The sequence below is a fragment of the Blennius ocellaris genome (genome assembly GCF_963422515.1).
Source record: "Blennius ocellaris genome assembly, chromosome: 23".
NCBI lineage: Eukaryota > Metazoa > Chordata > Actinopteri > Blenniiformes > Blenniidae > Blennius > Blennius ocellaris.
The window spans coordinates 12,063,105-12,079,698 of record NC_137672.1 but is presented as its reverse complement, the minus strand read 5'-3'; the positions used below and the strand labels follow the sequence as shown (position 1 = coordinate 12,079,698).

General features: G+C 39.9%; 1 protein-coding gene across 9 annotated transcripts in view; it reads right to left on the bottom strand.

Moving 5' to 3' along the window:
• The window catches only part of mpdz (multiple PDZ domain crumbs cell polarity complex component), a 47,081-nt gene that overhangs the window by 9,435 nt on the left and 21,052 nt on the right, over positions 1–16,594 (bottom strand). For 6 of the 9 annotated variants that reach the window (XM_080518779.1, XM_080518780.1, XM_080518783.1 and 3 more), the window contains 16 exons: positions 16,260–16,577; positions 15,756–15,867; positions 14,624–14,822; positions 13,913–13,954; positions 12,697–12,789; positions 11,341–11,421; positions 10,930–11,107; positions 10,645–10,755; positions 5,660–5,722; positions 4,745–4,816; positions 3,935–4,136; positions 3,009–3,205; positions 2,821–2,912; positions 1,722–1,800; positions 1,286–1,354; positions 101–196 (listed from right to left, as the gene is read on the bottom strand). In XM_080518779.1, coding sequence (XP_080374905.1) covers positions 101–196; positions 1,286–1,354; positions 1,722–1,800; positions 2,821–2,912; positions 3,009–3,205; positions 3,935–4,136; positions 4,745–4,816; positions 5,660–5,722; positions 10,645–10,755; positions 10,930–11,107; positions 11,341–11,421; positions 12,697–12,789; positions 13,913–13,954; positions 14,624–14,822; positions 15,756–15,867; positions 16,260–16,577 — 2,004 coding nt within the window. The remainder of the gene's footprint in view (positions 1–100; positions 197–1,285; positions 1,355–1,721; positions 1,801–2,820; positions 2,913–3,008; positions 3,206–3,934; positions 4,137–4,744; positions 4,817–5,659; positions 5,723–10,644; positions 10,756–10,929; positions 11,108–11,340; positions 11,422–12,696; positions 12,790–13,912; positions 13,955–14,623; positions 14,823–15,755; positions 15,868–16,259; positions 16,578–16,594) is intronic. The other 3 variants (XM_080518781.1, XM_080518787.1, XM_080518782.1) reach the window with 2 other exon arrangements.

Below are 16,594 nucleotides of genomic sequence, written 5' to 3'. Positions count from 1 at the left end.
ACACACACGTACACACACAGACACGGAGCTTTGATTAGCAAAGCTGAATAAATGGCATGGAGGACAAGTACGATTTTTGCATGCAGTCATCATTACGTACTTTTTCACTGTGTCCCTTCACTTCATATATACTTTCAACCTTGACTCCGGCTTCAGTGTCGCCCTCAACAAAAGTGACGCCAAGTCCTCCATCCTCCTGTAGGAGAACAACACTGTCAGTACATCAGTGTGAACTATATTAACCATATAAGTGCTTCATAAGTCAATGTGATCAACTATGCAGAGAAAAAAAATCTAAAAACTGACTCAGGTAGTTTCCTGACCACCAAAAATACATGAAAGATTTTATACATTTGATATTTAAGTAACAGTTTAACATTATTACTCAGGGTTCAGACTGTGTCCTTGTATTTATTTATTGACTTGCACAATATATTTGAGGTATGATGTCATGTACATGATGGTGTCAAATTACAAACATCCGTTAAAGCATGCCAGGAGGCATGGAAGAATGAAACGATAGTTTGCCTTTATGGTGAACTTTAGCAGAGCATAAAGGGTCACTATGAGACGAATGAGTGTTTTAAAACTCTAAATTAGGGAAGACCTCTGTAGAAGGAGTGAAAAAACCCAGATTCTCTTTAGAGGGGAACTTTACTTGATGTTCTTTATAAAACATGTTTCCAGCTTGACCTTTGTGCTAACTTTGTGTATAAAGTTTGTTTTATTTGGTGAGACTCCTGCTTCCTCTCCACCACTGTACAGCTGCATGGAATTTCAATGGTGGTGTTCAAAGGATCAAACAATAACTCTTGGGGAAAAAAAGTTTGTGGCGTCTACTTTCTGCATGGCTGCAAAGAAGACACCACATGGGGTGAAAATTGGGTCCTTTCTTTTTTATATATTATTTGGTTGAACTGAGCCTTTATGTCTCTTTGGAACTTTTCCCTCTTCCATTCAGCCATTGTTTTGTTTACTTCACTCCTTCATTTCACAATTTTCGGTCTCTTTTCTCTGTCTTGCCAGCTTGTCAAACTTGACTGCTCCTGTTTGCTCCTTGACTGTCTTCCCTTACCATCGCCCGCTGTGGCAAAGTCCAAAACCTTCTTCCTGTGAATATATCTCAATGCACTCCAAAAACAGGGACACTTTTTGAGTGTGTGTGTGTGTGTGTGTGTGTGTGTGTGTGTGTGTGTGTGTGTGTGTGTGTGTGTGTGTGTGTGTGTGTGTGTGTGTGTGTGTGTGTGTGTGTGTGTGTGTGTGTGTGTTATCTTGTGCGTCTTACCTTCAGCTTGATGATTTGATGAACACACTTTGAACTCTCAGCGTCCCCATTAGCAGCAGTTGTTTCTGGCTGTGAGAGAATGAGTAATAGACGGTACAGTGAAGTTGAATAAATAAACTGTGGGTCTGTCGGCTGGTGGGGCTGCCCTGCTGTGTGCATCAACACTACTGTTTGTGGTTGTGGGTGTCTTGGGCTGAGGCACAAGCTGTTGAAGACTCCAAGACCACACAAAGCCAGTTTCAAACATAAATTTTTTTTTTTTTTTAAATCCAGCAGAAAGAGACAAAGTAAAATCTAAATTAAGAACCAGACATAGAATTATTGGTTTTAGTTTAAGAGCTTGTTATGTAGCTACAACGTCACTCCCTAATAGCGGCCTCTTGAGTGCTTTAGCATTTGTGCGTTTTTACGTGTGTGGTCATGAGCAGGGTTGTACCTCGGCGTGGGGCTCTGCGGCGCCTCCCTCCTGCTCTCTCACGGGTCCCACAGCCATCTGGCTCAGCGCCTCGGTGTTTCTGTTTCAGAAAGTCGTAACTCACATCAAGGGGTTGCACTTCAGCATTGCGACAGCACAGTGCTGATTTACATGTGCCGATCACAGTGTTTTGTTCAAGGGGTCAGGGAAGGGATGTGAGTTAAGTGTCAGGTTAAGTAGTGCGATCCTGACAGAGATTGAAGGCAAGTCAAAGGTCAAAGGAATAGACGCTGAGGAAATATTTCAGCTCATACGCACCTATTTTATACAACACACAACAGGAGTAAAGTGGTGTACAAATGCTTGTGTGTAAAAAAGACATTGTGAGAGTAGGAGTACAGATCCAATGAAATATAAAGGCTCTGAAACCGTGTTTATTTTATGAAGCAATTTGATTCTGTTTGTCTCCTTTGCCAAAATATGAAACAAAAATCTTCAAAGAAATCTGTTCTGCAGTGAGTATTAAATAGTTCACCTCGCTACTAGTTCTCGCTGTCACAGACGTCTCATTCAAAACTTCTTCCAGTCTGTATTTGTTCCATTCTCCTTCTTTCTGGGCAGAGAGACTGTCTTCATTGCGTACTGTTGTCCTGTTTGTTAAGCTTCAGTCAAGTTTGAACTACAAGAACACTCAGAACAATAGTGCCTGCTGATTGAAAGCTGAAATTCAAATTGAAGAAGTATATATATGAAAAAATATTCAAGTAAATGTTGTCAAAACATACTACCTACAAAGTAAAAAAAATTTGTGTCGATATGGACATTTTATGAGACATGGCTGAATTTAGTCCTGTGCTGACCTGTCCAGGGTGTGTCCTTACTTAATATTGTCCTTTTTCAACTTGGTTTGACAAAACTACTCTTGACAAACCAGATAAAGAAGCTCAGTTGATGAATGTGAAGACTGTCTCATTCACTGTTCAGCGCATCTTTCTGCTGAATTACACTTGCCCCCTCTACTGGATTTTCTATAGCATTACAGTAGGTTCTTGGTGAGTTTTGAATCCAGCAGCTCGAACATGCATTTTAATGGAAAGATTAAAGAAGCATGTCGTCATACCTGACAAAGATGATTTTGACTTCAGACGGCGAGCTCTTGATTATGGACGATGCGTTCTGATGACTGTGGCCGTAAAGGACTTGTCCATTGATCTGATAGAATATACAAATCATTATAAGAACAGTGCTGTCTTTAGAAAATGTTAAATGAGTCGATACACTGAGAGATTTAATCCACAGTTGTCTTACCTCGAGGAGCTCATCACCAACCACCATACGTCCATCTCTGCCGGCCGCCCCGTTGGGGTCGATTCCTACCACAAACACACTCATGCGAGAGCGGTCCTTGTTGCCTGCCAGACTGAGACCCAGGCCCGTCTTGCCTTTCTCCAGCTCAATCATGTGGAGGACACCTGGGAGGCTGCCGTAGCGCTGGATTACATTCTCTGAAAGAGAGAGAGAGCAGTGGTAAGCTGGCAATACTGCTAAATAGTGCCAAGAGTCCTATCAATTCATGTAATGTCACTCAAACCAGAAGCCATAGGTCCATTGAGCCCTGAGAAGATTTAAACCCGCAGAATATTCTGTTTTAGTTTCACCTAATCTTTTCTTTGTCTCACTCTCACCTATATGTTCTTCACCTCGCTTTTTTTGCTCTCCTGTCTGGCATGTTAGATAGTCACTCTTCAGACCAATGGGCTCGAGCCGTTAACGGTTCCATGCTGCTGTTGAACCATCAGTCCTGTACTAATCTCCACCGCTCACCTCCCAGCAACTAACCTCATCAATCTTGTTCCTGCCGGACAGGCTCTCTGACAAACACAGACACATACATCCACACGTGCATATATCCTCTTACAGTCTATGATCATAAGGGCATAATTGAATTCCAAAATGAAGCAAAGATAAACTACCAAAGCATGTTTTGGGACTGGAATGATCAACATATACCTTTTTCTGAGGATTTTGAAAATGAAGTTTCGCACAGGCCACAAATTAATACATTGAATTGAGGACCTCTTGTGGCGCTTTGACATCATTGCACACTACAGTTTAAGTCAAGTTTTTTCTGGTGAGCATTTCACAAGCATGCAATTCCAACAAAATAAACCACAGGTATTCATATAAATTTGTATAACAAAGTCAGAGTTTATGGAACAGACAAGTGAACTCACTCCAGCTGTATCCAAACTCATCCTCCACCTCTTCCTCCTCCTCCTTCTCCTCCTCCTCCTCTTTGTTCTCCTCAGCTGCCTCAGTGGGTCTGCCAGGAATCTCTGTCAGCGTGTCTGTATCAGTCTCTCCCACATGGGGCACCACAGGCAGGGGGATGACGGAGCTGGTGGGAGACGCCCTCGCTGCTTCACGCTTGGCCAGCTGTCACGCCACAGATGGAGCAGGAAATTCGTGGATCAGGTAAAAGGCAGAGAGACGGGAAATACGAATCAAATTGTCGTCCACTTGACTAAAGCAGTCTGAAGGAACATGAGAGCCGTTACTGTAATCAGAGATACTAATATTTGGTTGTTATTAACAGCAGGACTCAAGAGTGAAGCACTTGATTTTGTGGAAAAACACAATTAAAGCAGAACTGAATTTTTTTTTTTTACACAAGTCATTCATACATCTACTTACCTGAAAACCTACAACCACAAATCACACTTCTGATTTCTGTGTAACATCAAGCCAAAAATCTATTAAACCATTAAAAAGATTTTGATTCTCTTATTTCCTGAATAAGAGATGGCAAAAAAAAAATCAACAAACAAAGAACAAAGCTTGACAGTGAAAGACAAAAGATGTTTGGATTTTACACAACGCACAAAGAAACGCAGACAGACGGGAGATGTTAGGTTGTGCGAGTGTGTGCCTGTACAGCATGTTAATATACTGCGATACATGAGCCGTGTCGTGCTGTGTCAACACAACTGTACAAGCACACACAGACAAAGGAAAAGAAGAAAGCACAACACAGACCCACAAACCTTAAACGGGGTAGGAGTGAAAGGGTTAGTTGGGGAGAGGCGGAGGACAAGTCTACAGTGACTGTCAGCCTCCTACAAAGAAGAAAAAAAGGGCAACAACTTTAGACGACAACACATTTGTGACACGTATCTACAGCTATTCACAGACAAATGGAGTTGCAGGTGACAACGAACGAGTTGGATTTTGACAGAAACATACCATAGAACATAAACATAATTTAACAAGCATATCATCTCTACAGTTATCTACTTAACTTCTTAAGAACAATCCCTCAAAATAGGTTTAATGGTAAAAAAAAAACCCCAATATTCCAACATTTATTATTATATTGTAATTACTGCAGGGAGTGCTTTAGGTCAAATGCAGTGTCTGAACTGTTGAGATGTAGTTCTTAAGTTAATTCTGCACAATACCTCCCTGTGGACATAAATTATATCACAAAGAAAGACACTCCTTTAGTAGAACTACTGCATGCCAAGATTTTATTACCCTCGATATTAGCAGATATTTTTGGAATACCAGGCTTTTGGATCAACCCCAGTTTGTAAAGTAAATATAATGAATACAGGAGATATAAACGCATGTTCAACTTAACATTACATATCAATTGAAATGCCTTTTTCCAAATTAAATACATTTAACCCTATGTCTTCACATATTAGGCTTTTGTACAAAATATTGGTTATTCCAAGTAACGGTACCATGTTTCACATGTATTGCTCAAGGACCCACAGTTGTCACCTGTTGACAGTGGGAATCAAACCTGCACAATTCTAGTGAAAGAACTGCTCATCTTCCCAATATGACACCACATAACAAATAGTTACTCACACTGCATTTGTCTAAAAGGTTAAAGTAAGACTGAAAAGTGTGAAACTTCCACTGACAAATGTTGGATGATTGGAAATACCAACCTTGTCCTTGATGTCCTTGGTTAGAGTTGCAGCTCGCTCCTCACTGGAGTCTGTTGTCGATGACTGTTGTGTTTAAGACAGATATAAAGGTAAATCACTTCACGTTGTAACAATAAAAGCACCGTCAAATTAAGTTAGGTCACATCTGAAGAGCAAATTCCAGATATCTACTTCAATGTCACCGGATAGTGAAAGACACTGGATCATACTGCGATCCGACGCAGACAGCAATCCCATTAATATGAATAAGTTTACACAAAGTCATGAGTGTTCAGAATGACTAAAACCAAGCATGCAGTGTGCTTTGTTATCATAAACCATCTGTTTTTAAATGTAAGAAAATTGTAGTTTCCTCAAAAAGAAAAACTTTTTTTTCCCTCTTACTAACTTGAACCTTGGTATAACAAACAAACAAACTATAAAACAAACTAAAGTGCTCAAACTCAAATATGCCAAATCATTGAAGTGTTGAGAAATAATTCTGCGAGAAGCACACATCCATCCAAGTTTGACCATTGCTTCTCAATTATCAAGCTCAAAAGGTTTTGGCATCTTCAAATAAATAAATGAATTAATTAATAGTTCAAAGTTTTTCACATGCTGATATTTCTGTTGACTGTGTAAAGACAGCTGTCTTTCTTACAGTTGGCAATGAGACATTTGGGACCATGCTTCAGGGATAATTGGAAAAAAAAATCTCTCAAAGCTGGAGACTGAAAGGAAAGGAAAAAAAGCCCCAACTGTGATTTTACTCTTTGCCTGATGTAAAAAAGAGATGAAGCAAAATTCAGTGGAAGCATGGATTCAAAAGAGGAACACGCATGCATGCAGGCACACACCTACCTGAAAAAAGTACGAATGTGAAGATCATGTAAAAGTATTCGTTCATTGAATCCTTTTTTGTTTTAATTCTGATTATTATAAAATACAGCTCATGAAAGTTAATTTACAATTTACATTTGTCCTGAATCTGACCCATAATTACATAAAACTGGCAATCCTCAAACTTGTTGCTAATATTGTGTACTTTTTTCTTTTAATTAAAATTTTACTTTTCCATAATATTCAGTTTTAAATGAAAAAAATATAAAAAAATCAGCAGTGGTTCAATGTGACTGATGGCTGCCTTAACACAGACTGAAAAGCCCTGAACGTGCATGCAGAATTAATGTTTGACCGTTCAGTTGGCGCGCGCGCACGCACACACACGCATGCACACACACGCGCACACACACACACACACACACACACACACACACACACACACACACACACACACACACACACACACACACACACACACACACACACACACACGTGCAAGCTCTCTTTCATCGTCTTTTTCACTCCCATCATGCAGGTTGTTAACTCAATTTTCACAAGTCAAAGCAGTGCAGGTCAAGTGAAAGACACACCCGGGCGGACACAGGCAGGCAGACACGGACACGGGGGCAGCTTTCTAACCTGAGGCAGGGCAGGCGCTAAGCAGGTTTGATTAGTGTAGCAAAGGCTTGACCCGCGATGGCTATTTAGCTGCAGAAAGGGCAGGGGCGGCTTCTAAAAGCAACACAAGACCAACAAGCTGACAACATGACAGAGATTTAATATGATGGCTGAGCCTTTCTGAAAGACTTGAATCTGAGGTCATGTCCGGTGGAAAAAAAATACAGTGGAGGATAAAAACACTGCAGGTTTTATTCAAATGAGCAGCTATTAAAGCAAGCAACGTCCTTCAGGACAGCCATTTAAAAAAAGAAAGAAAAAAAAAATCAAAGCAACCCTCTTTCAGTGAAATAGTTTAAGGAAATGTTTCTGATTTCTGCAGGCTACCTTGAGATTATTCATTGCTTATAAGAGAACTGTTTGAAGCTTGAAGGGAAACAGCTTGTCTTAATCGTCTGTAGGTGGCCCCCAGTGGCTGACTTTGAAAACTGCATTAGTGGCTTACCTGCTTGAGACCCAACACCCTGTCAGCTACTTTGGTAACGATTCAGTCCCTTGGAATTCATTTCTATTTTTTTTTCGCAACTAAAAAATGATTCAGACACTTTGGAGGAAATTGCCTACATTTCTTATATACTTCAGGAGGCACACACTTAATAATTATTTGGTCTCATATTGCCAGGGTTGCCAGCTCCAACCACCACACACGGACCTGCTACAGAATCACAGTTTTGCAAGTTTTGCCTTATTGACTTTATTCTACAATTAGAGTTTGAAATCGGCACGTCTGAGTAAGTTTGAGTCTGGATGCAGTCGTACAAATGAGGCACTGTCTGGTCACATGTAAGTGATAAAAAGCTCAGCTGCCTCATGCATGTTCAGCATTTCAATTAAGAATTTGTAACAGTTGTTGGAGTTAATTTATTAGCTACTGCTTTTTAACATCTGAATTAATTCCCTGATGGTGTTTTTGTATTGTCTTTTTTCAGTTTGCTGAGGAATGTGAGTCTCTGTAATGTTGACAGATTGACTCATTTGTTATGTCACACATAAAGGCAGATACAATTAGAACTTAAACACCAAGTGAGAGAATGGGTTGCATTTGTCCACAACATCCTGCATCTTACTAGTTTTTCAAATTAATGTATGCATGTAAAAGTAATAAGTGAGAAGCTCAGTAAATGATAATTAGCATTTTTTATAAACTAATGTTACTTAACTTGTTATCACTACAAGTAGCACAATTACAATAATCTGCTGGAGTTATGTTTATAAGCTGCACTTGTTGATTGCATCAGAATCCTCAAGAGGAGACCAGAGTTCCATTAGTGTTTGTTTATGATTATGGGCATTTTAGAATAAAACAAAATGAAAGTATCAGTGGTATTGGCCATCTCTGTATGTGCTCCAATTTGAAGCAGGGTTTTTTTGTGATGATCAGAGTGAAAACTAAATACTGTGATGGAGGCAGATAAATGCTGCATGAACACGATTGTATGTGCTGTAATAATAAAATTTGCCCCTGATGCACGAAAAAAAAACCCTTCCCTGACTCTGTAATAGTTATTTTAAGTTATTTTAACAGACTGTTTCTAAGCTTATGACGATTCAAGTGCAAGTGCAACGGAATCCATGTGTGAATCAGAGAATAATATGCAAAAGTTACAATCTATAGTTTTCCTAGCAATTTTTCTCATGATTAAAGAGCCTATATTGTCTGTTGAAATGTGCCTCTAAATCTCTCAGATACCCTCCACAACACATTGGCAACCCTAATATAGTGGAGGTGATGATGAGTATCTATGCAAGACCAATAAATGTTTAATAAGCCCTGGAGTGAAAGTGCATAAAGAATCTGGTCTGGATAAGTAATGAATGTCAGCATTACACATCTTCAGCGCAGAGGTTTCCTGTTCAATTTTCAAATGAACAAGTGGATTTTACCACCTGCTGACCATATAATTCAAACCATAATTGTGGGTCAGGTCTCTGTTACTGTTCACCTACTCTATGATAGAAAACAGGAGCAGATGTCTGTCAGGACAAAATAAACCTTTTCCTCCCCGAAGGAATCTCCAAATCTTCTTTGTCTTTATTTCCATAAAAGCACACATTATGTGTACATCAAAGTCAAAGTCGCAGTTAAAAAGAAAGACTCAGCTCACCGTCTGAGAGACAAAAAGAAAGAGGAGGCGGGGAGTGATAACACAGCCGAGATTAAGCGTGATGGATAGCCGACGCACAAGAAATAAGAGCGGCAGAACGAGAAAGACGGATTACCTGACTCGTGCGATGTGGCATGCATGTGAAAGTGGAAGTGTGTTTCTTTATGGCAGGCGATGGGCTATACGTGGACTCGGGCTGAGGCAGCAGCGTGGGGGAACAGAGAGGCAGGTTTGAGGCGACTCATAACCTCAAGTAACTTTCGCTACATCAAAAGGAAAAGAAAGGACTACTTGATTGGATCCAAGTTCACACTGTTGTTTTAGAAATTAAATCAGGAAACTAATCCAGCTTCTGGAGTGATTTTATCTCTGTCTTTACAGGACAAAAGCTCATGTCACACCACCACACCCCTCTGACACACTTATGCTCCAACAACACAGTGATAGCAGATTACGTTGTGTACGTTGCGTTCGTGCTACTGTAATAGTTATGGCTTTTTCAGCAAAACCTTCTGCTCCTCCTCTTTTACTGTGAATCCCATAGATCCTATGTTTTGAGTTTCTTGTGCGCACTGTTTTTATGTTGCGTTACAGCACCACTGCAGGCCTGGTATAATACTGCAGAGGTTTTAATGTTGGACCAGGTCTTTGGCGAGGTAATTGTTTTGCATAGCTCAATTTCCAGTCTAGATTGAGATGTATGTAGAAGTGCACAGTGTGTACAGTGGGTTTTCAATCATGTTTTACTCTTAACAATGAAATAAATGAATTACTACAGTGCAGATGTGAGCGAGAGAACAAAGAAAAAAAAATACAATATAATAATCATGACATAAAAAAACATCACAGGCAAAGCATTATTATGACTCCTGCCCTTTATGAGCCCTTCCCCTGAACGCGCTACAGTAGATTATGAGTTGCCACATTCCCAATGAGAAACCAGAAGCCAGTTAAGGGAGGCATGCAGGAATATCTCACAGATAACAGAGCATGAAATGTGACTGGCAGGGAGAGATCTGACGCTGGAGACCAGACAGCAGCGGCCCCAGCAGGAAACTACCTACTTGTGCTTTTAAGGCCTGGGGGCACTTTCAAACAACAAATGATGCAGTTGATGATAGTGATTTTCAATGAGCATTGTTTGTAAAGGTTAAAACCAGATAGGATATTTATAATACACAGTTTGTTGTCACTTTGATGAAAAATGTCAAAAGTGCTTTGAAGAGCCGCACAATGCAGATAAGACAGGGGGTGTACAATGTGCATGTTGTATCATTGGAAAGTGCCCACTGTTGCCTGTATAGATAAACATTGATCTGATGTGAAGGACACTGAGTCCTTAACGTGACCTTGTTTTAAGACTGTTCTCAGACTTACCCTGGGCCGATGGACAATACTCTGGACCAGGAAGGAAACAGGGTTACCCGCCCTTCGTATGGCCTCCACTGCCTCCTCATGGCTGGCATCTCTCAGGTCCGCTCCATCCACCTGATAAGGATTTCAAGGAAAAGATTCAGTCTGGTACTGGAATTGTCAATACAAGACAGCTTATTGAGGATTTTGAATTACTTTAATAGCACAAAAAGATGTCCTCTGACATCAAGATGACATCAAATAAAAACATCAGTTTTATTAGTCCTGCGACCTGAGGCCTTAATTTACCTCTACAATCCTGTCTCCAGTCTTCAGGGTCCCGTTCTGTCCAGCAGGGCTGTCCTCCAGGATGTGCTTGATAAAAATGCCCCTCATAACTTCTCCATTGCTCAACCGGCTGCCCATTCCCCGGCCTCCCACGATACTTATCCCTAGGGACTTGCCCGCCTCTCGGAAAAGCTCCACTCTGCAGAAGGTACCAATATCAGCTCTCTAGGTTTTTCCAATTTTAACTTCAAAGCTGTGACATTTGTGCTGATTCACCAAATGAAATTAGAGACTTTGATACTGTGTGTGTGTGTGCGTGTGCGTGTGTGTGTGTGTGTGTGTGTGTGTGTGTGTGTGTGTGTGTGTGTGTGTGTGTGTGTGTGTGTGTGTGTGTGTGTGTGAGTGTGCGTGTGCATGTGCATGCTCGCTCACTTTCTTGGTTGGTTCCAGTTGCTGTAAGAGGCACTCTCCTCTCCCTCGCCGTCTTCACGCTCAGGGAGGTTAGGAATAACTCTAATAATAAAAATGTGCAAGAACAAAATTAAATACCAATGGGGGGGGGGGGGGGGGGCAATTCACGGTGCACTGTTAGTTTTTGTCTACTAATAGCACTGTCGCTGCCAAAACTCAGGAAGAAAAACAGGGTTCAGGGTAATTTATCACATTGCAGCCTTTGAGCCTGAGTTTCTTCACACACAAACATGAGGAGATCAGAGTAAAAGCACTTGAACTCTGACTCAGATAACACACAGAATAACCCAGAAAATACAAGTACTCTGTTTAATCAGTTGTTTTCTTTTACAGACGTCACCACAGCAAATCACTGCAACTCTAATCCGAGTCTTGGCTGGTTTTTATGTTCCCTTCCTGCTACCGGGATCGATTTGAACCTGCTCTCAAGGTAAAGACCTGATTCGCTAAGAGTAGGACTGCAAGACACTAAATGCAATAAAACTTGTCTAAAGTAAAAAGTGTATAAATTGACAATGCACCTGCTTGACAACAAATGCACTATTTTTAATGCTGCTGTTTACTTAGTAGTTATTGATGTCTTTGAAAAAAAGAACACCAAAGTAGTAATTTTCCCAAAAATCTAACTTATGATTTTGAAGAAAAATTTGACTTACAGTGATCAAGCAAGATATTTACACCATGATCAGACACATTCTCTAACTTTCAAATCTTTAGACAAATTTAAAAAAAAAGAAAGGAATAAATAATTGGTCTTGGTCTCCTCATCTGTATATATTGTTATTTTGGGAAATCTGTACTGCTCAGCTAGTCACCAGAAGCCCTTTGTATTACTGGTTAGATCTCAATTTCAGTGAGAAATAAAACTGAATATACAAAATAAGTTAAATAAATATCTGGCTGTGGGTAATCGGTGTGTTGAACTCAGTCAACCTAGAATCTGTTGACTATATGAATTCAGGGATGTCTGTCCTCATTCAATTTTTATTTCATCCATCAAAGATTGTATATTAAAATAATACTGACATAAGTAAAAAATATCAATAAACTTAGAAATGGACCACTGCACCAAAGCGGTGCAGTGGTTTCTCTCACCTCACAATGATAATGAGCCTTTCTGTGAAAGGTTTGCATTGGTTTGCTGTGGGTACACTGGTTTCCTCCAGATATCCAAAAACATGCATTTGAGGTTATTTATGTGATTCAAATTTGCCCCTCAAGTTACTGTGAGTGTGTGAGGATGGATGGATGGACAGATGTATATGAAAGTACCTATAAATGCATAACAATAGTAACAGGTTGTGGATTCAGACATACTTTAGACCTGGAGCTGGTTCATCGAAGACTTCGTCCGTGGCTTGTTGACTGGCCTTGTATTCCTCCAGATACTCAGCCGGGACATATGTAATGCTGAACAGACACACACACACACACACATAAAAAAGAAAAAAAAGTTTACTGAAACCATCCATATTCAGAAACTTTCTTACCTTCTTTAGTGGCAGTGATGCCTCTTTAACTACATACTTGCAAAAACATTCACCAAAAATTACAAAGCGACTGTGAAAGTCTGATAACCCGTTCTATTTTTATGAGACAAAATACCTTCTTTAAAGTTGGCAAGTTTGTTTTTCCTTCCATCATATTTTACTTGAGGGACAAGGCTACAGAAACTCTGCAGGCAAACAACCTCTGCCTTTCACCAGGGTGAGATGTCAGTGAATTATATATAAATCCTTGACGTACCAGCGTTCAAACAGGTGTTTACCTTCATAAATGTCTGAGCAAATCAAGTCTTCTCTCTCTTATTGAGTGATGTACATGAAATAAAACAAATACATAAGTAGCTACAAGAAAGTATTAAGAGAAGGAAAGCAAGAGAAGATGCAACATGCACTTCCAAATCCACTGCAAAACAATTCAGAGTGAAGTTGATTTGGAGGAACACATTAACACATGAGTGACGCCGACAGATCTTCAACATGATGGCATGCAAAAGACGAGTCTGAATTCCGGTGAAATATTAAAAAGGCTGAGTTACCCTGTAAAAAAAAAAGTGATGGAGGAGCTGAAATAGTTTTCATTGGTAGATTAAAAAAAAAAGAACGACGGGTGATGTTAATGAGGTTAGTCACAGTAATGAAAGAAAATATGTTAAGCAGCAAATTAATGACAGTAAGTGACAGTCAATAAAGATTTATCCAGATAAGAGTGTTACGATGTATTCTTTAAGGTTTTGTTGTGACAAGAATGTTTTATTAAGCACAATGGTTAATATTAAAGTGTGAGGTAACGGCATTGTCAGGATGTTAATGATTGTATGTGACTGATATGAAATACAACATATTCAAACCATAAAGTATTTTCTTGTTTTGAAAAGATGTAACCCTCTTCATTTTAGTCTGGATAAAACTTTTTTTACATATATAGACTGCAGTGAACCCAAGCAGGAAGCGGACAGAACGGAGGGAAAGAAACCAAGAAGGCAGCTTGTGGCTGAAACCGCACCAGCGTGAAAGTTAGTCATACTCACACATAAAATGGGCACAAATCGTCCTCAGGTGCACAAGCAGATCTAGAATGTGAAGAGTTGGCTTTTATGCACCGAAGCTAACAAAACTGCCAAGTTTAGTTCAGCAAGCAGACCTTGTAAAATAACACATCCATTTATTTTTTTTTAACTCAAAATGTCAGTCTTTTAAAAGGCCAGGATGACTGGTAACACTTATAAGATAACCATAAGCATAAAGGACTTCTGTTGACAAACTGATTTTCCCTATGTTGCTTTTAGAATCACAGAATGACACTTGTAAGTGTGTCTCCAGCCTGTATCCACATTTAAAGACTTTCCGAGGCTTCAAGGTGCATCTCTAATAGACCTCTGAGCTTTACTCAGTTTACAGAGAAATACGAAATATAAACGTGTGTCGATGCTCTATAATGAATACAGCACTGTATCAAAGCAGACCAAGTTATACAAACACACACAGATTCAGCAGTTTTAAAATTTGAATAATCACTTTGTTATTTAATTTTCTTTGTCAACAACAACAACAAAAATGATATCGCCTTAAGCATTACATCAAACCTTAATGAAGTTGAAAGCTAATCAAAAAAACCTAATTGAATGTAATATCATGGCACGAGTACAGATCAATTTGAAATCACACAATCGTTCTGCCAAGTTTCAATGATGTGTGAAAACATGGATATTGGCTGCTGCTCTTTAACTGTCTTATCTTACCCCAGCTCAGGTCCAATAAGAGAGTGTCTCCGGAGCATGGCACGGGCCTGAGCGTTGGTAAGGTTGGCAGTGGGCTCCCCATTAATTCCCAGGATGAGATCCCCCACACCCAGACGTCCGTCACGGCTGATAGACCCTCCATGGATTATACTCCGGATGAGCATCCCCAAACCATCTTTCATAGCGCTCACTGTCATACCTTCAAGGTGATCATCAAAAAACAACAAGAGATTATCTTTAGACATTAATTCATTCTTAGTCTCAGTGTTGTGTTGCGTCCGCGACTCTTGAGGAATTTGTTGAAGATAAATGTTTTCTTTGAAATTTGTAACATTTGCTTGTTGGTTTGGAAGACCACATTGAAGCCTCTTGCGGGTTGATTCTGTCCAATGGGCCTTATGTTTGACACTTCTGATCTATAGAGACACTTAATAGGATTTCAGCTTAGTCCCTATGTGTATTCTAAAAAAATCTTGGAGGTCTTTGGAAATTCCCTTCTCATATTGTTCTTGGTGGAAAAACAAGACACTTCTTACTTTTACACAGCAAACAGAGGCTTGAGACACAGGACACAATTAATTTGCATTTGTTTATATTTCTCTGGAAGACAGTCATGTACACAATTTTGAACTCCTTTCAGTAACCATTTCTGTCTAAGGTCCCATTTGTATAGATATGAAACACTACATGAGTGTGGCCTATGTAAGAAAGGATCTTACATTCTATTAAGTAAAAAGCTACATAAGATCCAGACAACATATTATGCAGAGTATTCCAACTGACTGCCTTCAAAGAGCAAAATGAGCAACTGAGGATTTGAAATAGTGCCGTCATAACACCTATTTGTTTTAGAAGTTCAAGCTTAGTATTCTTGGAGCCATTGGCAGCCCCTTGGGTGGGTTTTGAAATGCAAATACTCTGTACAGCAATGGAATTATGCTTTGTGAGTTGGAAAACAGCCAGAACTATTTCTATCGTTTTGGCCTTAAAACTGGGATTTATAAAAACACCAAACAAAGAAAAATGGTCAAATATGCCTTTCAATCTTGCAACCACATCAACACAGAAAAAAAGGAAAGCAATAGAGAGTAAAAAGAGCAAACAAGAGAAATGTGAAGAAATTAACACAAACCCAGGCTGGAGTTGCCCTTGACAACTGTGATAGTCCTTTCAAAATTGCTCCCGGAGGTCAGTGCTTCTTTGTCACCGTCTTCTGCCGAATCTTTCACACCATCCTCCTTGTCCTTGAAGGCGATAATTCAAGACACTTATTCATGATAGCAAATGAAAATATTAGGCCAGATTCCAAAACAAAGCGTGGCCTCTGGAGGAAAGTGAGGAGCGGCAAATTGGCTGTGAAAATGAATTTCAAACAAATCATCTTGGAACGTTTGTTTGTCTTGTATTTGAAAGGAAGGAGCTCTGACTGGAGAGAGGTTGGATGTTAGCTTAAGGAATTCCTTCAGAGAGGGTGATTGTTTCCTCGCAGTAAGAGTGTGCCGTGATATATCCGAGATGTGTGGCATATCAATGATTAACTCATATTCATGAATTTCACAGAAAACACATTCCTCCCATTTTTTTTGCTTCATGCTGATATCAAAAGTGTGGCTTTTAATCAGACTAAATAGTTTACCTGTATCAAAGCTGATATATCTCCAAAAGAGACGGCGTTCTCCTGCTGATACGAAAGACACTCCAGTGGTTCCCCTTGGACATTAGATCTGCTCCCTATTTCTGCAAAAAGGCTGTATGACTCTGAGCACTCCGCCGGTTCTTCTTTCCCGGTGCTCTGTGACAGGTACTGATCAGAACTGCTCAGCGCAGCGTTAAAAGCCGGAGTGTGACCCATCAAACTTGGGGGAGCATAAGAGGTCGACTTCTCGGGATGAAAAGCTTTGGTGTCGTCCTCTAAGCAGGAATGGTCATCCAGCAAGCTCAGACGAGCTGACAGCTAGAGGAAAATAAAGC